We start from the raw sequence: 15,865 nt of genomic DNA on the forward strand, positions 1-15,865 counted from the left end.
TCACAAACAAAACTGGAGGCGAATAGTTGTCCACAGCACTACACAAAAAAGCACAGCCTGTCTACTTGTCTCAAGGGAGAATCTTATACTTGAAAAGCCTCTCTTTTTCTCAAACTACTGATAAAACCACAAAATTACTATCTCTCAGCACAGTCAACTGTGAACACTATTCCTTTATTACTAACTGTAAAATCTGGACTATGATCTATAGAACATCTAAGGAATCAAACATTTAGGTAGATTTATAAGTAGAGCATCATAAAATGTCAACAAATACTAAAATATGATATCAAACAAATATAGCAGTCTCAGGATCTTTCTTGTAAATACAATACGCTGAATCCTGTAAAAGTGATCTACCTTCATTACCTCAACACAATTTTATCACTTGAAAATATCCTATGAATACCCTTGCTCCCAAATGTAATGTTCCAATAATGTATTTTAGAGTGCAACACTTTTTATTTCTGTTAACAATATGAATAGCAACCCTCCTATGAACGGATGGTAAATATTTGAAAACAAGACATTAAGAAATTCTTTGTTGTAGAATATTATATTTCTTTTCAAGGAAAATAAGATGTCGGTTATATCATTATTTTGGTATTTATTGGCATTTTATTATGTCTCCAGTTAATTGTGAGTCACATATCTGGCATGCTACAAATTTAGATAGCATGCTGTTCTTGTCAACCATTTATTTTCAGAAGCCTAAACCCCTTAACCCTTCCTTTGCCCAGGATCGTTCTCCCCATGGGTATAACCACTAATTTTTCACAGTCTGATTTCGGTCACCATTGGGCAAAAGGTGAACATCTCATGAAAGGATTATTCAGGAAGCAGCCAGTGGATGTATTACTCTAGGTTCAGTTCTGTACACAGCAATTTTAGTGCTGTTGCTTCCCAACCTTTTTATGCCATGGAGCTTAACCTTACCATTAACCAAAGGGTCTGTGGCTTCCACAGTCTTATCATAGAAAAGATAAAAACAAAATGACAGGGTTAGGGTTAGATTATAATGAAAAGAAATCAGAAGAAATTATTCCACTTAATGATGTGGAACATAACTAGGGAAGGGGGAATTCAGAAGGTGCATGGACATGATTCTTTTCCAAAAGTCTCCTTTCTGTTGGGCCAAATGGCATTTTCCTGTTGCTATAAATGCATGTTGCTAATGTGTGAATGCTTCATATTAACTGATTTTAATTTAAAATTCATGCTAATTCCACTGTAAAACTGTGTTGCTAGTGAGAGGTTAAACTTCTCCAGTATTGTCTCTTTGGGTTTATCTAATCCAATAAGCAATGGCCTTCACATGTTAGTCTCTATCATTATACCTCAAAGTACCCAGAGCCACATTTTTTTCCTAACGAAGGTAACCAACGTATTGCAGGAAAACTATATTCACACCACTGGTTATCAGCTTCCAGTTGTCTAGAAAGGAAAATATTTACTTCTTGGAAGTTAGTGCAAAATGTAAAATTTGTGGGACCTGCTAAAAATGGCAACTAAACCTTGAGTGAGTTCTGACAAAATTGCATTTAGCTTAGCTGTGTTGTTACACATTATTCATTGCTGCATCACCCAAATGAATAAAGATTCAGTTCTTCAAATTTGACCCACTGGTGCTGAATACACTTTCCGCATTAATCTGGCAAATTTACAAATAGGCGTTTGAAGGAATTCCAAGGAAAATCTAAATTCCCATAAAGATTTAAACGACCATATTGAGTCAAGATAATGTTTTAAAGTGATAAATTTGCCATGAACAACATACCAGTGCTGATGTGCCGTGGAATAGTAAGGTTTAATTTCCATACCTAAGAGCACAGATGCTTGGATTTCTAATTCAGACAGCGCGAGCTCTAATCTTATTTGGTCATTTGCAATTAATCATTCAGTTTCTTGAAATTAAAAAAAAACTTGTCTGTGATGCTTTGGAAAGGGACTCTGCCATCCTTAACCCATCAATCTATGGTTATTTTTCCAAGTGTTCTTTGAGCTCAGCACGTCAGTTCATGGCTTAAGGAAGCAACCTAGACCCACACTTTCTGGGCAACTGAGAATAATCAACAATATGAGTACCAGGTTAGTCAAACACAATTGCAATTGAAATGAAAATTTAGATTATTAGTGTACTTCTAATGCTTATTTCATTTGGTAATTTTCTATCAGAACAAATAAAATCCACTTCAAAATCACCACTGAAAGTAATGTTGAGAGTGAAATGTAAGTTGAGGTTGGACAGAAAACTAAACATATGGAAGAGTTTTAGAACAAAAAAAATGCATGAGTGGTGCTTGCAAAGGAAAATTCAATGTGTTTTTAGGGACAGATGTCTGGCACATCCTCCCCTTTCCCTGGGTCAGCCCATTTTCTCTCATCGTACAGCAGTTTCAGATGAGGACATTGTATGTATGTGCATTCACATACACGACCCCATAAACCGCGTATGCTTTTGTGACTGTAACCAGAAGGTATGATTCAAAATCAGAATCAAGAGTATCAGTTAGATTTATTCCAATAACTACATTTCACTCCACAGACTTAACATTAGACATGCTCCATTGAAAGGAGTAGATAGCAAACTTGTTCCTTCACCCCTGGAGATGCAGTACTGAACTAAATGTCGGGGGACAATTTTCCATCAGATTTCCAACTCATTGGTAATTATATCATTTGCTCATTATCTCAGAGACACATGATCCTCAGCAGTGTTAAGAAGCTAAATGATAGCCAATGAATGTGGGTACTTCAGCTTACTTGATTTCTGAGGTAAAAAAGTTTAGCTACCTCAGGAAATTGCATGATGGTTAGACAGCATTTAAAAAATTCTGTTCCATCTGTTCTGCCTCGTTCTGGAATTTCTTACATTAACAGTACACTGGCACCTAATTTAGCATTCAGTTTATGTTCCCAAGAGTAAGAGTGCTAGTGGAATCAGCACTGAAAGAATCATGACAGCATGTCTGGTAGTACAGAGAACTGATGTGCTCTGCTGTGCCAGGGGCCCGATTGCGAGCGCCATCCACTGAGGCTGTCCCACAGCAAACAAACAGTTAAAGTGAGTTAATTATCTCATGGCTCAGTGTGAAGTGAGCTACTGAGGCAAAATGCAATAGCTGCCTGAGGGGGTGGGAAGTGCAAGAGTGACAAACAGACCAGCCACTCTACTCAGCTGTAACCTGACAAAAATATATATTAGGCTATAGGGAAACAGTAGGGGTTTGGGACTAATTAAGCAAATCTTTCATGAGGTTATCATTTACATAATGGTTAAATATCTCCTCTCTGCACAGTTGGGATCTATACTTTTGGAATTCCATTTCAGTACTTCTACAAATATTCAAGATGAAGTCACCAACAACCTTCAACAATGCAGTTGCAATTTTTAAGTTCAAAGTACATATACGCCTCCATATAAAACCCTGGGATTCATTTTCTTGTGGGCATACACAGCAAATCTAAGAAACGTAATAGAAAGAATGAAAGACCGCACCCAAAAGGACAACCAACCATGTGTACAAGACAACAAACCCTGCAAGTACAAAAGGAAAAGAAATAAATAATAATAATAAATTAATAAGCAATAAATATTGAGCACATGAGATGAAGGTTCCTTGAAACTGGGACCTTATGTTGGAGGAACATCTCAATGATGGGGCAAGTGAAATTGACTAAAGTTATCCCCTTTTGTTCAAGAGCCTGATGGCTGAGGGCCGTAACTGTTCCTGAACCCGATGATGTAGATTCTGAGGCTTCTGTACCTTCTTCCTTATGGTAGCAGTGAGAAGAGAGCATTGTTTGGGTGGTGGGGGTCCTTGATAATGGATGCTGCTTTCCTGGGATAGCACTCCATGCAGATGTGATCAATAGTAGGGAGGCTTTACCCGTGATAGACTGGGCTGTATCCACTTCTTTTTGTGGGATTTTACATTCAAGGGCATTGGTGTTTCCATATCATGTGGTGATGCAACTAGTCAATATACTCTACACGACACATCTATAGAAATTTGTCAGTTTTAGATGCCATGCTGAATCTTCACAAAATCTTAGGAAGTGGAAATGCTGCTGTGCTTTCTTCCTAATTGCACTTATGTGCTGGGCCCAGGACAGATTCTCTGAAAAGATAACATCAAGGAATTTAAAGTTGCTGACCCTCTCCTCCTCTGACACCGCCCCCGCCCCCCAATGAGGACTGGCTCTTGGATCTCCAGTTTCCTCCTCTTGAATTCAATAATTAGTTCCTTGCTCTTGCTGACATTGAGTGAGAGGTGGTTGTCGTGGCACCACTCAGCCAGATTTTCAATCTCCCTCCTACTCCCTCCTATAGGTTAATCCATCATTGCCTTTCATTCTGCCAATGACAATGGTATAGACAGTAAACTTAAATACTGCATTGGAATTGTGCTTAGCTTCACAGTTCTAAGTATAAACTGAGTACAGTAGAGGGCTAAGCATACAAACTTGTGCTGCACTTATGCTGATGAAGATTTTAGAGGAGACATTACTACCAATCCAAAAGACAGTGCCAGAGGTTTTTGTACACCCAAGTGACTTCATTAAGCTCGCCTGTGAAAGATTTTCTTCTATTTTTTCACACCTCTCTTTTCTTTTCAAGGTGGCTGGGGTCCTGTCAGAGTCCATGATCAACAGCTGAAGCTCAAACTATGGTTCTCCATGGGTAGTGGGTTCTTGTTCTCTGACTTGCAGTGCGGACTGCTATTTTGCTGTTTTGATATCTTCAGGTGCAGCCTGGAAGATGTGCGCCTTTGACGACGTGATTCCTTGTTGATCTTGCTGACAGAAGCATCATGGGAGATTAAAACATTGGGACGGCAGGCAGCGTGTGCTGCTGGTGGAAGGCCTCTCTACTTGAGCGATTTCACACTCTCTCTCTCTCAATAGTGGGAGGGGAGGTTTGATGCTTTTGCTGCTGCTTGTGCATGGCAGGGGCCGAGGGGCTTTGGGGTTCTGATGTTTTCTGTCATTCATTGTTTAGGGTTTGTTCTGTTTTGTGGATGTCTGCGAAGAGTAAGAATTTCAGGTAGTATATCGAATACATTCTGAGATATTAAACTGAACCATTGAACTGACTGGGGTGTGCAAGTGAAGAAGTTGAGGATCCAATTACCCAAGGAGATACTGAGGCCAAGGTCCTCAAGCTTATTGATTAGTTTTGAGGGGATGGTGGCATTGAATGCCAAGCTGTCGCCAATAAAGAGCATCCTGATGTATGCATCATTGCTGTCCAGAGCCAATGAGATGGTATCTGCTGTGGACCAGTTGTGCTGGGAGGCAAACTGGAGCGGATCCAATTGAACACTCAAATCAGTCTAATAACTACTGATTGCATTTTTACTGAATGTCAGTGTTCCTACTTTGTTGATTATTTGATCCTCCTTCCAATTTGAGAAGCTGCTAATGACCGTAAGATTAAAAGAAACAGGCCATCCAGCCTCTCATGCCTGCATGACTATTCAGTAAGATCAGGACTGACCTTTAACCACACCACAATTTTTCTGCTCTATCGCCAATTTCCTCAATTCCTGTAGCACTTCAAAATCTATCCATCTCTCTTTGTAATGCCAAGCAAATGAAGAGACCAGACTAAGTACAATAACATAAATTTGGTTTCACTCGGGCTACAATACAATTGGAGCAAAATATTTCTACTCAAATCCTCCAGCAATGAAGTCCAACCTAGTGTTTGCCTTTCAAATTCCTTACTATATTTACTTGCTAACTTTCACAAGTATACTCGGCCACCCCACATCCCCCTGAACACTAACACCTTTGAGTCTTCCACAATTTAAAAAACATTTCAATTGTTTTAAAGGCAGACGAGTGAATCTGCAGATGCTGGAAATAAATAAAAACACAAAATGCTGGCAGAACTCAGCAGGCCAGACAGCATCTATGGGAGGAGGTAGTGACGACGTTTCGGGCCGAAACCCTTCATCAGGAGTCAAACCCTTCACTCATCAGGAAACCCTTCACTCCTGATGAAGGGTTTCAGCTCAAAACGTCGTCACTACCTCCTCCCATAGATGCTGTCTGGCCTGCTGAGTTCTGCCAGCATTTTGTGTTTTTATCTTCGTTTTATCAATTGTTTTAAATTTTAGCATAAAATTGATGCCTTGCATTTTTCCATATTATGTTCCAACAGCTATGTCTTTGATCATTCAATTAGCCTGCCTACATTTTCATGAAATCTCTCTATATCCTCTTATAGCCCACAGTGCCATCTAACTTTGTATTATCAGCAATTTGAACATATCACATAATCACCTCATTCAAATTATTAATGTAAATTGTGGACAGATGGATCCCCAGAAACCCATGATCTCATCTCTTTTCTCTATTCATTAACCAATCCTCAAACTATCACATTATATTTACACCCTACTCCTCCACCCTGTCTTAACTGCATTTTCAAATCAGTCTGAGTAATTTCTACAAGTGATTGTAGATGTAGTTGAAATAGATGTTTGTAACTAAATTCAAAGATTTGTTTTAGGATGCTACAAAAAGATTATTTCATTATAGAACTAAGAATGGAAACCTCAGTACACTCTGTAAGAAAGCAGAAAAAGTAGGCAAGGACATTTTTGAATGAAGTGATTTTGAAATTAAGTGCATAATCAAGTCTTGAATTTCTACCCAACACATACAAGATGCTGGAGGACCTCAACAGGCCAGGCAGCATCTACGGAAAAGAGTACAGTCGACATTTCGGGCTGAAACCCTTTGGCAAGTCTGGCGAAAAAAAAATGAGGAGTCAAAGTAAGGAGATGGGAGGAGGAGAGGAAGAAAGACAAGGTGACAGCTGAAACTAGGAAGGGGGTGGGGAAGGGATGAAGTAAAGAGCTGGGAGGTTGATTGATGTAAGAGATACAGGGCTGGAGATATAGAGATACAGGTCTCTCCTATCAGATTCTCTTCTTCAGCTCTGTATCTCTTTCACCAATCAAAATCCCTGCACCCCCTCACCACCCCACCCTCCTGTTTTACCCGTCACCTTGTCTTTCTTCCTCCTGTCGCCTCACCTTCTTAACCTGACTCATCTTTTTTTTCCAGCCCTGATGAAAGGTCTCTGCCCAAAACGTTGACTGTACTCCTTTCCACAGATGCTGCCTGGCCTGCTGAGTTCCTCCAGCATTTTGTGTGTGTTACTCGGATGTCCAGCATCAACGGAGTTTCTCTTGTTTGAATTTCTACCAGTTGTTTGTGTGTGTTTGTGCATAAGTGTGCATGTGTGTGAATTTTCAGTGCTGATTGAAGCTGGAATTTTCTGCAAGAAGCATAATTTTATGGGACTCCTTTGTGAGCAATTACTAAACATTAAAGCTTATTGAGCTGGTATTGTTTAAACAGTGATTAACAGTTCTCTGAAAAACTAGTCCCTAGAGTTTTGACTTTTTGACATCTGAGGAAAGAACTCATGTCATTATTGACCTGCACCGCGATGGAAACATACCATGTACACTTAATCTAATGTATTGTGTAACATTCCCAGCAATGTTTGTAGCAACACACTGGTAGGTTCCAGAATCAGACAATCTGGTTTCAATAATCTTCATTGATCCAGTGGAAAGTTGAGTGTGTCTGGAATACAAAGTATATTTGCATTAAGAATCACCAATGTACTAAAATCAACATCGTAAGTATACAGAAATATGTTAAGATAACAATATAGACAGTGACTAAATTAACATTAAGTTTAACAACATAAGATTGTAACAACTGCTCTGATGCTTTTTCTGTACTGACCAAATGGAAAGATTCCGTGTATTGGAGCTTGTCCAGACTTCTCTTTTGTTTCTTCATTTGAAAGCAGCTAATGCAACTAAACAACAGATCTTTTGTTGTTTTTTAAATCATGCAAAAAGTGAACTAGAAAATGTTGGAAATGCCCTGCGTGTCACTCTATGCATGAAAAGCAGACAGGTCAACATTTCTATCATCTGCCTACTTAATGGTTGAAAACCGAAAGACAAGAAAAAGAGCCAAACAAGGGGAAAGGGGGGGATGAAACACTTGTATACGCTCTAATCACCACAAGGAATTGGGCTGAAGGATTTGCTACCCATTATGAAATCAACTGATAGAATGGAGAAATCTTATGAATTCGGTCAGGAAGAAATCAGAGAAACAGAAGAATGTGCAAAGAACTGAACACTGGGAAATGTCGGATATTCAAAATAAATAAAAAGGTATATCAAGCAAAGCCTGTGATCATTAATTTGAAAATGTGTCATCTTGTAAACTGATTAAGATGAGCTCCACAGTACTTCATTACAACTTGAAAAGTTCTTTGAACATTAAGAACTCATATTGTCAATTGGTTCTTCTGTGTTGTGGTTTTCATTAACTAATATCAAAGCTATTCAACTTAAGGACCATGTGGGCATGCACTGAGGGAAGGTACATGCAGAGGTTAAAAATACTCATCCCAGTCAGCAGTACAGTTGCAATATTATGAAAAGCAAGGGAAAATAATGATAAGTTTTACTGGTTAATTAAAACTAGAACATTTTTTAATCTGCAAAAAATTTAAAGATTAAAATAAAATCAGCGATGTCAATAATAATGACTTTTAATCAAACGAAAATGTGACAGCTATGTTTATTTGCCTTGTATTCTTGCTCACTATCCGCAGCTGTACATAGCACACTTCATAGTAAAATATAAGAAATCCCATAATTCAGACCTCTGTTTAATCTCACATTACCTTGGTGAAAAAGGAGAGATAAGTTGCATATTTTTGGCCCAGTGGATGATGGGAGGTGGAAAGCTTTGGACTGCACAAGGCAATGTGATATCTTCTCCTTCTGTCACTGACAACTCTGTTGGACTTCTCTCAGATCCTCCTCTTGACTGAGAAACGATTCTTGGTTTAACTGGAATTTAAATTTGTTTGAGTAGCAAGTTCTACATGCAGTAGGAAGTTATTCTGAATTAAAATGGTCAAGCATTCCATTCATTTGTAAACAAAACAACTAAGTCTCACTGTTATACTTGGTCAAAATAGGCTTATTACTAAAAAGCATTTTATGTTTTACATGTCTTGATTATTGATTTAGAATATAAACTACTACTACATGACTAGGAAAAGGTATGTTGATAGATACTGGATACCTTTTAGCCTTCAACACAATCGAGACGATTCTTTGTAGAAGTGCTCAGATACATTATGTGTGAAAGCAACAGAGAGGCACTGGTAATGTCCCCTAGGTTTTTATTTAGCAAGATATTATACTCATTCACCTAGGACGATGGAGTTGAAGGATTCCTGTTTTTGATTACCACTTGTGTCAAGAGTATGAATTCTTTTTCTGTTTCCATCCAAAATAACCATCAGCTATAGCCCCATGCATGCTAGATTCATGAGCTCTAATTATTGCGGTTGGACCAATAGGTAAAGTGTATGGACTGTCATTAAGGTGTACGGAAACCTAGTTGAAACCACCTCTGCCATTGAATGGGAAAGTTTGGTTACAGGAAAAGAAACTGCAGTAAATTGCTTAAAGTTTTAATTTCTTGCAATGTTTTGCACGGCTCTCTGCAGCAGCTCTACCTCGTGCCATGGAATAACAGGGCTGTCTTATTCCTTGAACTCCTGTCACTGAGTTCCACTTCCTTGTTAGATTGCTGTGGCAAGGTACCAAACGGAAATCAGGCACTCTTTAGTTTGGAGAGTTAAAAAAAAACTGTAGAAGAGGGAAGTGCACTGGATGATGTACACATTTCTCTAAGAAGATACTTCATTGAAATAGTAGGAAATCAGCAGCTCATAAGGAGCAACTAATTCATTTACTATGGAACTCTAACCAAACAAGAGGATAAGGAATTGGAAAAAGCTGCCTGTTAGTTAGACCAGTAACATAATTTCTGTGTTCATTCTGATACATTATCTCCAACATTGCTGCATCTCTCGTGCACCTCGTGTGAGCCACATTGGGATAGTATTTAGCATTAACTGGGTTCCCTCTGTGAGTATTGCTGATTATTCTTGTGACTAAATCAATCAGATTACCCGTCCCTAGACTGAGCTTTATAAAGTTGTACCATGACATCCATGTTCTTCTACTTCTGTGGTCAGACCAAAGGCAGCCAACATCCTTTATGCCGTCTTCACTGCCTGCACTGCAGCCTTCACAGAACTACGGACTTGAATACCAAAGTCCTTCTGATCCTAAATATTCCTTAAGACCCTACCATTCATTGTATATTCTCTATCCTTACAAGATTTCCAAAAATGCACCATCTAGCACTTACCAGGATTAAAGTACATCTGCCATTGCTTCAGCGAAATTACCAATTGTTCTGTAATTGAGGACTATGCTCACAATCAACAAAGTGTGGAGCCAAGAAATATTATATTCTTTAGTTAGCTGCAAATTCCTCTTTGTTTTGTTGGTATGTTACTAATATTGCTATTTTATCACTAAAATTCTCATTTTAGAATATCAGATTTTTTTTCTGAAAATCGTGTTTTATTAAAAATAATTCTGAATTAAAATTTGCAATGGTCACCATGGATTATTAAAAAACTTGAATTTTTCAGGAATATTGCAAGTACAATGCAATAACAAATAGAAATAGCTCAAGTAGCCATTAGTTACCTCCTGTTATCTACACTCAGTAGCCATTAGTTACCTCCTGTCTCTAATAAAGTTCAGAGATGCTCTTCTGCACACCACTGTTGTAACATGTACTTATTTGAACTACTATTGCTTTCCTGTCAGCTTGAACTAGTTTGCCAATTCTCCTCTGACCCCTCTCATTATCAAGGTATTTTAACCCAAAGAACTGTCACTTGCTGGATGTCTGTTTTTAAGCACTATTCTTTGTAAACTCTAGAAAATGTTGTGCGTGAAAATCCCAGGAGATCAGCAGGTTCTGAGCTGCTCAAACTACCCCTTCTGGCATCAACAATCATTTCACGGTCAACGCTCACTTGTATTCCCCATTCTGATGTTTGTTCGGACAAACAACTGAACCTCTTGACCATGTCTTCATGGTTTTATGTATTAAGTTGCTGCCATTTTGGCTGATTAAATATTCACATTAATGAGCAGGTGTACAGGTGTACCTAATGAAGTAGCCTATATGCAGGATAGAAAAGGCACCGATACGTTTTGCAATCTGCCGCCTCTCACAGTGTACAAGGTCGGACGGTGAAGGAAAGCAATTATTAAACTTGCATGTCAGTCAGTGTCTAGATAAATGTGGAGTGTGATCATTCTCTGAAATTGTTTGCCCATGAGCTTGGAGGAAGACAGACCATTAGATATACAAGGTGGAGACAGAGAAATATTTGAAGGATTGGGAACTGAGAGTTATCAGGAACTGAAAGAGAAGAGGAGCTGAAACGAGCATAGATCAGGGGCCTGAAAGCCTAATCTGGATCCTCTACTGGTACGGACAAAAGGACTCAGCCTGAAACAATGATGTTTGTTTCCCTCCATAGATGCTGCAAGATCTGCTGAGTTCCTCCAGTATTTTGTATGCATTGCTCAAGATTTCGAGCATCAGCAGAATCTTTTATCTTCTAGATCCTATTTTCTTGTACTCTAATGACTCAGTGATCCAGATTAACAAAACGAAAATGCACAATAATACAGTGCCTATAAAAGGTTTTCACCCCACCCCCCAGAAATTTTCATGCTTTATTGTTTTACAGCATCGAATCGCAGTGGATTTAATTTGGCTTTTTTTTTGACACTGATCAACAGAAAGAGACTCTTTTGTGTCAAAGTAAAAACAGATCTCTACAGAGTGATCAAAATTAATTACAAATATAAAACACAAAATAATTGATTACATTAGTATTCACCTCCTTTAACATGACACACCAAATCATCACTGGTACAGCCAACTAGTTTTAGAAGTCACATAATTAGTTAAATGGAGATCTGTTTGTGGAGACCTGTGTGCAGTCAAGGTGTTTCAACTGATTGTAGTAAAAATAAACTCTGTATCTGGAAGGTCCAACTGCTGGTGAGTCAGTACCCTGGCAAAAACTACACCATGAAGACAAAAGAACACTCCAAGCAATGCTGTGAAAAGGTTACTGAAGAGCTTAAGTCAGGAGATGGATACAAGAAAATTTCCAAGTCACCTAATATGTGCATACAACAACTGTTGCCCAGGTGCTACACAAGTCCCAGCTTTATGGGAGAGTGGAAAAAAGAAAGCCACTGTTGAAAAAAATACTCTCATGAAACCTTGGCTAGAGTTTGTCAGAACACATGTGGAAGACTCTGAAGTCAGCTGGAAGAAGGATCTATGGTCTGATGAAACCAAAACTGGCCATCAGACTAAACACCACACATCATCAAAAGCACATCACCCTTACAGTGAAGCACGGTGCTGGATGCATCATGCTGTGGGGATGATTCACTGCAGCAGCCCCTGGAAGGTTTGTGAAGGTAGAGGGTAAAATAAATTCAGCAAAATACAGGGAAATCCTCAAGGAAAATCTGATGCTGTCTGCAAGAGAACTACGACTTGGGAAAAGATAAGTTTTCCAGCAAGACAATGACTCCAAGCATAAAGGCACAGCTACACAGAAATAGCTTTAAAACAACAAAGTTAATGTCCTGGAGTGGCCAAGTCAGAGTCCAGACCTCAATCCAATAGAGAATTTGTGGCAGGACGTGAAAAGGGTTGTTCACTCACGACCCTATGCTGACAGAGCTTGAGCAGCTTTGTAAAGAAGAATAGAGAAAAATTGCAGTGTCCAAACATGTAAAATTGATAGAGACCTATCCACACAGACTCAAGGCTGTAATTGCTGCCAAAGGTGCATCTACTAAATACTGACTTGAAGGGGGTGAGTAATTATGCAGTCAAATATTTTGTGTTTAATAATTGTAATAAACTTAGACCAATTTGTAGAAATTTGTTTTCACTTTGACACGAAAGAGTCTTATCTGTTGATCAGTATCAAAAATGCCAAATTAAATACACAGTGATTCAATGTTGTAAAACAATAAAACATGAAAGCTAGGGGGTGAACAATTTTTAAAGGCACTGTATATAGCCTCATTTGTTAAATATAACAAATGGAAATTGTCATATTCTATAAAATCAGGGGAGGAGATTAAACATTATTGGAAAAGTATTAAAAATATGATTACTGGGTGTATCCAGAGAGCTGTGCCTGTCACGTGACAGCACTGCCCTCACCTGGTCGGAGGTCACACCACACGCCAGTCAACATTTCACCCCTCCCAACTAATCAATGCACACTTAACCATTGGCCACCCTAAATGGATGAACCCGTCTAGCGCCAAGCCATTGGCCCCCAGTGAATCACCTGGGCTGGTGATTCAGCCCCTTGACCTATAAAGGGTGCTACATGTACTTGGCTTGCTCTCGTTTGTCATCCTCGAGGGACCACCCTGCTTCACTCCAGGCTGGAGACTGCAGAACACTGCTAGAGACACGTGGTGAGCTGTGCATTGAATAGGGTTTGTAAGTGTTTGTTGTTGTCCCTGTGGCAAAGAGCCATGCCTGCCTGTATTCAGGGGATGGCGGGTATCGTAGTTACTTTTCCCTTGCTTGTATGTGTACCTGTACTCTGTCCCCACACCGTTTTCCCGGGTATTGTGCTGCCGATCTGACTTTTCCCACGCTCGTCTATTCCAAGCGCATTTGTGCGAATATTGTAGCTGCTTGTATTGTTCCCAGGCTTTTCTCCCCTTGTAAATAAACTCCTTATTATTAAAACTGTGTGTCCAGAGCCCTTGCCTTTGAGACCCAAAGAATCTGTCTCATTTCCATCACAGCACTGGGTCAGTATAAAACTGCTGCCCTACCATCAACAGTTAACACATTCTACAAGCTAGTGTCTGCAATTTCCAATATTTTTTACTGTATGAAAAGATTAAAAATGTACTCATACCATAAACAGTCAGCTGAACTTTGCGTGTGGTGTAGCCTGCAGCATTTGTGGCTGTGCACACAAATTCCCCAGTCTCTGCACCACTTGGAGAAAATATTAATAAACTGCCATCTGATTCCACACTGAAGTTCCCCAAACGCTGGATAATGAGTTCATCATTCTGTAAGAGAAGTTACAAATTATTTGCACAAACTGAATCTTTTTGCTTTTATGGACTTTAATGAATATGGGCAACGCAGGATATCATTTGACATCACACGCATCATGGTCAACTTGGCAGTGCGATTGTCAAAGGACCAGTATTAAACAATGATCTCACATCACTTCGCAAAATATTTATCAAAATTTCTACAATTTCTTAAGTATTTTTGTTATCACATTCACAAATTATTGCTAGAGGCTTGAACCAAGTTGTTATAAAGCATCGCACAAATTCAGAATAGAGATACCTAAGATAATTCTGAAACTTAAGGATAGTCAAAACTCATAAAATTCATTGTATATTTTGTCATACTTAAAGAGATCTGTATCTAGTACATTTTGTTCACTCTTTAGCTGCATAGGCATTTTCAGACTATAGGTGAGACCTCATCAGTTATCAAAGTTTTACTGGAGATGAACTGGCCTTTTACTTGCCAATCCGCCTCTCTAGACAGCCCTGGCCGGGGGGTGGGGTGGGGTGGGGTGGGGTGAGGGCAATGCTGGAAGGAATCATGTACTACAAAACCTGAACATGTCAATATTCTGTCTAAAAAGCCAAAAGATTTGTCATTTCTTCCATCTTCTTTGTAATCTCCTTTCCTGCAATTTATTATTTGCCTTGAAATTGAAAACTACTCCAATATTGTGAACACTGAGTTATGAAAGAGCACAATCATTATATATACTTGCTTTGGGGACAATGTACTATACCTGCACAATATCATAATATTCAAACCTAAATGACAACTATTATAAATGCTGAAGCTGTAGTTAACTTGTTTCTTTCATGGATTCTCTCCATTTTTGTAATTAACAAGACCTACTCTGGCACTTGATTTCCTGGGCGGTAGAAACTTCTAGAAGCTTGCACAGTGTGTGGTTATGTGTGAAAGCCTCAAGGTGATGGTCTCCAGACCACTCAGGCATGACACTTTCTTACAGTGCATTTCACCAATCAAGGTGAGCTTTAACGTAACATCCTTCGCCTAAGGTCAACATATCCATTGCCAAATTTTGGAAATCTGATTATTTCACAGTTGCGAACAATCATTGTTCAACTGTTTACAGTTTTGCATCTAGTTACTGATCACATTTAATGAGTTTTAATTCCCTGGAGACGTAGAACAATGCAACATGGATAAAGGCCCTTTGTCCCAAAGAATCCATGCTGCCTACAGTCCCCATTCAGTTACTCCCAATCAGCTCATCCCCCTCCAAGCCCTGACCCTCCATGTACCCATCTACTTGCATCTTCAATGACACTATTCTACCTGCCTCTTCTGGCAGCTTGTTCCACACACTCACCACCCTTCACTTTAAAACATTACCCCTCAGGTCCCTTTTAAATCTATGTGGCTAGTTTGGGAATTCGAACCCTGGGGAAAAGACTGCTACAATCCTCACTACATATGCTTCTCATCTCATAATTGTAAACATTTCTATAAGATTTCTCCTCATTCTCCTATATTCAAAGGAATAAAGTCATAGCCTGATCATCGTCTCCCTCTGGCTCAGGGTGATCAAAATTGTACATAGTATTCCAAGTATGGCCTTACCAACTGCAATATAATTGCCTAGCTCCTATACTCTGTGTCTTGATGAAGGCCAGCATGCTAAAAGCCTCCTTCATTACCTTTCCTATCTGTGATTTCAATAGATTTTGCACTTGTACTCTTGGATGCCTCTAGTCCATAAACTCCCTAGTGCCATACTATTCGTAGAACAAGTCCTACATTGGTTTAGCTTTCC

At 39.1% G+C, this 15,865-nt stretch overlaps 1 protein-coding gene across 1 annotated transcript in view; it reads right to left on the reverse strand.

The window, feature by feature from the left end:
- hmcn1 (hemicentin 1) overlaps positions 1-15,865 on the reverse strand; it is a 501,533-nt gene that overhangs the window by 244,247 nt on the left and 241,421 nt on the right. The window contains exons 21-23 of the mRNA XM_059984517.1: positions 13,916-14,075; positions 8,735-8,903; positions 7,481-7,608 (exon numbers count right to left, since the gene is read on the reverse strand). Coding sequence (XP_059840500.1) covers positions 7,481-7,608; positions 8,735-8,903; positions 13,916-14,075 — 457 coding nt within the window. The remainder of the gene's footprint in view (positions 1-7,480; positions 7,609-8,734; positions 8,904-13,915; positions 14,076-15,865) is intronic.

This window comes from Hypanus sabinus, chromosome 11 (assembly GCF_030144855.1).
Source record: "Hypanus sabinus isolate sHypSab1 chromosome 11, sHypSab1.hap1, whole genome shotgun sequence".
Classification (NCBI taxonomy): domain Eukaryota; kingdom Metazoa; phylum Chordata; class Chondrichthyes; order Myliobatiformes; family Dasyatidae; genus Hypanus; species Hypanus sabinus.